This window comes from Orycteropus afer, unplaced genomic scaffold (genome assembly GCF_000298275.1).
Source record: "Orycteropus afer afer isolate SDZICR_OR568_19922 unplaced genomic scaffold, OryAfe1.0 scaffold00246, whole genome shotgun sequence".
Classification (NCBI taxonomy): Eukaryota; Metazoa; Chordata; class Mammalia; order Tubulidentata; family Orycteropodidae; genus Orycteropus; species Orycteropus afer.
This window is the reverse complement of record NW_006921833.1, coordinates 4,142,758-4,150,837: the sequence shown is the minus strand read 5'-3', so window position 1 is coordinate 4,150,837 and position 8,080 is coordinate 4,142,758. Positions and strand designations below refer to the sequence as shown.

The 8,080-nt window shown below is 37.7% G+C and overlaps 1 protein-coding gene across 1 annotated transcript in view; it reads left to right on the top strand.

Moving 5' to 3' along the window:
* The window catches only part of TEC (tec protein tyrosine kinase), a 160,295-nt gene that overhangs the window by 114,849 nt on the left and 37,366 nt on the right, over positions 1–8,080 (top strand). Inside the window, exon 2 of the mRNA XM_007949449.1 lies at positions 2,762–2,866. Coding sequence (XP_007947640.1) covers positions 2,762–2,866 — 105 coding nt within the window. The remainder of the gene's footprint in view (positions 1–2,761; positions 2,867–8,080) is intronic.

The window sequence follows — 8,080 nt, the reverse complement described above, 5'->3', positions numbered from 1 at the left end:
TGTTCCACAATCAGCTCCTGGCCTGGTTTTGGCTGAAGATATTGAACTTTTCCACTGCCTCTTGCCACAGATGTAGTCATTCTGATTCCTGTGTGTTTCATCTGGCGATGTCCATGTGTATAGCCGCTGTTTGTGTTGTTGAAAAAAGGTATTTGCAATGAGTGAGTCATTGGTCTTGCAAAATTCTATCATGACATCTCCAGCATTATTTCTGTCACCAAGGCCAAATTTTCCAACTACTGGTGATTCTTCTGTTTCCAACTTTTGCATTCCAATCACCAGTGATAAGCAACACATCTTGATTGCATGTTCGGTCAATTTCAGACTGCAGAAGTTGATAAAAATCTTCAATTTCCTCATCTTTGTCTTTGGTGGTTGGTGCATAAATTTGAATAATAGTCGTATTAAGGGATATTCCTTGTAGGCGTATGGATATTATTCTATCACTGACAGCACTGTACTTCAGGACAGATCCTGAAACATCCTTTATTTTGATGAATGCCACATCATTCCTCTTCAAACTGTCGTTCCTGGCATAGTAGATCATATGGTTGTCTGATTCAAAATGGCCAAAACCAGTCAATTTCAGCTCATTAATGCCAGGGATATAATCAAGGTCATATTTTGGCTTTCATGGACTTGTTTTAATTTTCTTCAGGTTCAGCTTGAACTTGCATATGAGCAACTGATGGTCTGTTCCATAGTCAGCTCCTGCCCTTAATTTGGCTGTAGATATTGAGGTTCTCTATTGCCTCTTTTCACAGATGTAGTCAATCTGATTCCTGCGTACTCCATTTGGTGAAGTCCATGTGTATAGCTATTGTTTATGTTGTTGAAAAAAGATATTTGCGATGAATAAGTCATTTGTCTTGCAAAATTCTATCACGCAATTTCCAGCATCATTTCTATCACCAAGGCCATGTTTTCCAACTACTGATGAATCTTCTTTGTTTCCAACTTTTGCATTTTAATCACCAGTAATAATCAATACATCTTGATTGCATGTTTGGTCAATTTCAGACTGCAGATATTGGTACAAATCTTCTGTTTCCTCCTCTTTGGCTTTAGTGATTTGTATGTAAATTTGAATAATAATAGTTTATTAACTGTTCCTCCTTGTAGGCATATGATTATTATCCTATCACTGATAGCATTATACTTCAGGATAGATCTTGAAAAAATTTTTGTGACAATAAATGCCACACCATTCCTCTTCAATTTGTCATTCATGGCAAAGTACAGCATATGATTGTCTGACTCAGGATGGCCAAAACCAGTCCATTTCAGCTCACTAATGCCTAGGATATTGATCTTTATGCGTTCCGTTTCATTTTTGACAACTTCCAATTTTCCTACATTCCTAATTCATACATTCCACATTCTGATTATTAATGGATGTTTCCAGCTGTTTCTTCTCCTTTTGAGTCATGCCACATCAGCAAATGGAGTTCCCCAAAGCTTTAGTTCATCCACTTCATTAAGGTTGGCTCTGTTCTGAGCAAGTAGCTCTATTCTGAGCAAGTGGCTCTTTCCCAGTCATATTTTACGTGCCTTCTGACCTGAGGGGCTCATATTCTGGCACTATATTGGACAATGTTTCAGGGCTATTCATAAAGATTTCCAGTAATATATCAGACAGTGTTTCTCTGCTATTCATAAGGTTTTCACTGGCCAATTCTTTGACCTCTTCCTACTTCTGAATCTGTCTTAGTCTGGAAGCTCTGCTGAAACCTGTCCACCCTGAGTGACCCTGCTGGTGTTTGAAATACCAGTGGCATAGCCTCCAGCCTCATAGCGACACACAAGTCACCACAGTATGACAAACTGACAGACAAGTGGTAGTTATCATATTAATACTTAAAATAAGTTATCTTAGTTTTAAGAAAAAAATTTAAAGCTTTTCTTTGAGCAATGAACATGGCAAGTAAAACTATACAACTTTTTGTTTGGAATTTATCAGTATTATTCACTAAACATTTTTATATTTCTACATTGTGTTTGTAGTAATTCTTAATGGCTGCATTATTATATTCAGTTATCTCTGAACATACTACTTTATATTTTTTTGATTTGTTTTTCCTGGGTAAATTCCCAGGAGGTGAGATCATTATGCTCAAGGGTGTGGATGAATGATTTTGGGGGTTTTGCATACCATCAGGTAATTACAGTAGGCAGAGCTAGGAGGAGGCAAGAAGGCAATGGTAAAGAAAGATAGAGCATTTGCTAATAGAGTTCAAATGTAGGTTTTATGTGAAAACTTAAGTCCACCTCACACACCACTGAATTCTGTGTGCTGTCTCTACTGGAGGGGAAGGTGCAGCTAGCTAGAGTTTGGCTCTGTGATTGAGTAAATGGAGTTTTGCTTCAGTTTGGTCTTTGACATTTTCTTTTTGGGGGCCGTCATCAGAAGTTGAAGATGTTGAAAAAGGTGTGTGTCTGAGAGGAAAATGCAGCAATGAAGGGAGTCCATTTTCCTGTTCTAGAGCTTTGTTGGTGGAAGGCCAGAACAATTTCATATTTACAAGACACTGAAGGATTTAAATATTTTGAATACAGCTTTCACAGTGTTAGTATTTCGAGCACTTCTAATTTTTAATTAGAGGGGATGATTTAGATGATTAGTACAGAATTTGTAATATTTTGTATCAGTGATTTCATTAACAAATATTGCTATTAATAACACCCCCACCCCCACCCTCACCCCTGGTATCTTGTGATTGTTTATAATGGATCTCCCCCACCCTTTGTTTTCTTTTAACAGAAAAAATACAGAAAAGGGTTTATCGATGTTTCAAAAATCAGGTGTGTGGAAATAGTGAAGAATGATGATGGTGTCATTCCTTGTCAAAATAAGTATCCATTTCAGGTGAGCTGGCATATTTTCACAACAGTGCAATGGTGGGCTTTTAGTCATGCTTACTATTTGACATTACAGAGTTTTCTGACGTTGCTTTGGCAACTGACTTTTATGTTCTTTTGCCACTTTAATAGTAACTGCTTCTCTTCATACAGTATAAATGAGTCTTGGTTGAAATCTTATCATATTCTTGTCTTGGTCTGTTAGATTCTACCAGGGTTCCTGAATTTTTAATGAGAGATCTAGTTGATTACTATTCTGATATACCAGAGCACAGTTAGGACAAGGAGTGGTGCATGTGAGTGAAAAGTGTGGGAAGAACTTTTCTCTGTGAAGTTGGAAAGCTAGGAAGGGGTAGGCATGAGCTACCTGAACAGACGTGAAATGGCAAGGCTGCTTGTGATAAAAAATACAGCATCAGCATCATCTATTGATTAAACTTTGGACTTTTCTAAGGGCTATCACATTATTTCATTTTTACTTGCACAATCCTATTGCATAAGGAAGGTAAATACTATACTATTTTCATTTATGGTTGGTTAAATGAAAGTCATTTGTAAATTAAAAATCTTCCTAGAACATGCACTTGTATTTCTTTGCTCCAAAGTAGGCTTAGTATGGCATCCTGAGCTATGTGGCCACCTCCAGGCTGAGACCTTGATGCACACATGCATAGTTGAACCCTAATATTTTAAAACTCACAGCAGACAGACCAATACCCCTCTCCAGGATCTAACTACCATTTTTTTGGTTGAGGAAAAATCTTTTAAAACTTTTCTTTGAGCAATAAATATGTCAAGTAAAATAAACTTTTTACCCATGGCTATCATCTTATCAAGGAGATCTGGTGTCATAGTGCCTAAGGCTTTTGACTACTAACCAGAGGTTGGCGGTTCAAACCCACCAGCTGCTCCATAGATGGAAGATGAGACAATCTACTTCTGTAAAGATTTACTGCCTTGGAAACCCAGTGGGGGTCGCTATGAGTCAGGATCAACTTGTTGACAGTGGGTTTGGTTTCTTTGGTGATCTTTCCATGTCTTGAGGGAAACTGGCAAAAATATTTTCCAACATAGTATCTCAGTGGAGATTTTGGTGGTATTTAATTGCTGCTATGAAAATCGTCATTACATTTGAAATAAATATGTACCAGTTTTGGAGTTAACACTACTTGAAATGAAATATCCAATCTTTAAAACCACAGCTAGAGTGCTTTCCACTATGGTGGCCATTAATCATGTGAAAGTTCAAGTTGAACCTGAAGAATATTAAAATAAGTCCACAAGAGCCAAAGTACAACCTTGAGTATATCCCACCTGAATTTAGAGACCATCTCAAGAATAGATTTGGCACATTTGAATGCTAATGACTGAAGACCAGATAAGTTGTGGTATGGTATCAAGCACATCATACATGAAGAAAGCAAAACATCATTTAAAAGACAGGAAAGGAAGAAAAGACCAAAATGATGTCCAAAAAGACTCTGAAACTTGTTATTGAACATAGAGTAGCTGCAGTGAAAAGAAGAAATGATCATGTAAAAGAACTAAATAGAAGGTTTCAAAGGACATCTTGAGAAGACAAAGAAGAATAAGATGAAATGTGCAAAGACATGGAGTTAGAAAACCAAAGGGAAGAATACCTTCAGCTTTACCCAAGCTGAAAGAACTGAAGAAAAAGATTCAAAGCTCAAGTTGCAATGTTAAATGATTCTATAGGCAAAATATTGAACAACACAGGAAGCAATCAAAAGAAGATGGAAGGAATGCATAGAGTCACTGTACCAAAAAGAATTAGTCAATGGTCAAGAGGTAGCAACATGATCAAAAATTGATGATAGTGAAGGAAGAACTCCAAGCTGAACTAAAGGCACTGGCAAAAATCAAAGCTCCAGGAATTGACAGAATACCAACTGAGATGTTTCAACAAATGGAATAATGCTGGAAGTGCTCACTCATTTATGCCAAGAAATTTGGAAGAGAGCAACCTGGCCAACCAACTGGAAAAGATCCATATTGTTGCCCATTTCAGAGAAAGGAGATACAACAGAATGCAGCAATTATTGAACAGTATTATTAATATCACACACAAGTAAAATTTTACTCAAAATAAGTTAAAAATTGTTGCAGCAGTACATAGACAGGGGACTGCCAGAAATTCAAGCCAGATTCAGAGAAGGACGTTGAACAAAGGATATCATTGCTGATGTCAGATGAATCTTGGCTGAAAGCAATGAATACCAGAAAAATGTTTACTGGTGTTTTATTGACTATGCAAAGGCATTCAACTGTGTAGATCATAACAAATTATGGATAACATTGAAAAGAATAGGAATTCAGAACACTTACTTGTGCTCATGTGGAACCTGTACATAGACCAAGAAACAGTAATTTGAACAGAACAAGGGGATACTGTGTAGCTGAAAATCAGGAAAGGTGTGGGTCATGGTTGTATCCTTTCATTATACTTATTCAATCTATATGCGGAGCAAATACTCTGAGAAGCTGAGTTGTATGAAGAAGAATGTGGCATCAGGATTGGAGAAAGACTTCTAACACCCTGAAATATATAGATGACACAACTTGTTTGCTGAAAGTAAAGAAGACTTGAAACATTTACCAATGAAGATCAAAGATTACAGACTTATAAAATAGTCCACAAAGACAATGTTCTACATCCAACTTTGGTGAGTAGCCACTGGGATGTTAAAAGCTTGTAAGACTCCATCTAAGGTACAATTGTTGGTCTGTCCTCATCAGCACAAGGAAGAGTGAAGAAAAAGAAAGATTCAAGGAAGCAGTCCAGTGGACTAATGGATCATGATAACCACACCTCCACTATCCTGAGACCAGAGGAACTAGATGGTGCCTGGCTACTACTACCCACTGCTCTGACCAGGATCACAATAGAAGCACTGGACAGAGAGGGAGAAAAAAATTAGAACAGAAAAATCATTGAAAAAAAAAAGACTAGTCTGATGGAAAACTGTGGCCCTTAGACACCCTTCAGTGTGGCCCTTAGACACCCTTCAGGCCTGGAACAGAACCCCCATTCCCCACCCCCGAGATCAACTTGCCGGCAAACAATATAGGGGCCTATAAAGTGAATAATAACATCAGGGAGGATTGTAATTCTTAGTGCAATCAATCATATGAGATGAAAAGGACAGAATTTCCCCAAAAACCAATCTCAAAAGGCAAAAAGGGACAGGAAAGAAGGACACATGGAAACAGGGAACCCAGGGAAGAAGTGAGAAGAGAGCTGTTCCATTGAGGGGATTGCAACTGATGTCACAAAACAAAATGTGCATCAATTTTTTAATATAAAATTAACTTTATCTGTAAACTTTTGCCCAAACTACAATAAAAAAAGGGGAAAAAAAAGACTACAGCCTTCAGTATGGATTACTCCTCAACATAAAAGAAAAATGGTCACCAGTGGACCAATAAGCAACATCATGAAACATGGAGAAAAGATTGAAGTTGTCCAGGATTTCATTTTACTTGGATCCACAGTCAACACCCATGGAGGCAGCAGTCAAGAAATCAAATGACATATTGCTATGGGCAGATTTGCTGCAAAAACCTCTTTAAAGTGTTATAAAGCAGATGTCACTCTGAGGACTGCAGTGCACCTGACCCAAGTCATGGTATTTTCTCTCACCTCATATGCATGAGAAAGCTGGACAATAATAAGGAAAAGCAAAGGAGAATTGATGCATTTGAATTTTGGTGTTGGCAAAGAATATAGAATATACCATGGGCTGCTAGAAGAATGAACAAATCTGTCTTGGAAAAAGTACAAACTGAATGTTCCTTGGAAGGAAGGATAGAAAGACTTCATTTCATGTATTGTGGACATGTTATCATGAGGGACCATTCCTGGAGAAGGACATCATGCTTGGTAAAGCAGAAGGTTAGCGATAAAGAGGAAGATATTCAATGAGATGGATTGACACAGTGGCTACAAAAATATGTTCAAACAGCAACAAATGTAAGGATGGTGCAGGACTAGGCAGTGTTTGGTTCTGTTGTACAAAGGGTCAGTAGAAGTCAGAACCAAATTGATGATGCCACCTAACAACAACAATGGTGGGAACAGCACAATAGAAGAAAGGATTACATTTAATTTTTCTTTCCTCTTTCCTCATCTTTTGTCTGTCATTTCTCTGATTAAAGAGTAGTGCAGTAAAGTGCTTAAAGAAGCAACTCTGAGTCCAATCTACCTAGTTTGCCACTGGCCTGCTCTGTGACCTTGTATAAGTCACTTAACTGCTCTACACATCTCAAAAATGGGAATAATAGCAATAATAGTACTCATACCAGGGAGTTGTAGTTGTTGTAACACTTATCTGAGGTGATATATAATTAACTTAAATGTGTAGTAAGAAGGAACGGGACATGTACTGGTTCTATTATTATTATTGTTATTTTTACTACTGCAGCTGCTGCTGCTATTAACACTATACCTAAGACCCAGATCTACAAATAAGCCCAATTTAAAACTCCTTTTCATTTGCAATGTTAAGTACTTTTGTAACTTGTTGTGTATCGTGCATAATTCCATTTGAAGTTTAGCAGAGAACCAGTCCTATATACTTCTGACAACAGTTAGACATTTTGGCAGGTGGTTGTAGGAGGCTGTGGAGCTCATGATTCTGATCCAGAATTAGGAATTTTTGATGTCCAAGTCACCATAAGTTTGTTGTGTGAGAACCTGAGCTGGCTTGCATGTTGCCATGATGCTGCAAGCTATGCCACTGGTATTTCAAATACCAACAGGATGACCCATGGTGGACAGGTTTCAGTGGTGTTTGCAGACTAAGACAGACTAGGAGGAAAGGCCTGGTGACCTACTTCTGAAACTTAGCCAATGAAAGCCTTAGGAATCACAACAGAATATTGTCCAACACAGAGCTGGAAGATGACCCCACCCCCAGGTTGGAAGCAACTGTACAATAATAACCACAATGGACTCAAAAAATATCAACTATCCTGAAGCTGGTGTAGAACTGAGGCTATTATTGTTGTACGTAAAGTAACCACAAGTGGGAGCCAAGTTGATGGCAACTAACAACAAAAAGTTGTCTAAGTAAAGAGATCCGGCTTTGGGTTAATTTAAGAATGATGATAAAAGTAATACAACAGAAAGCATTCTATCTTTGAACCATTTTTAATTGTCAAGATGAATAAATATAAAAAGGGTCAAATACAGTCTTAAAAA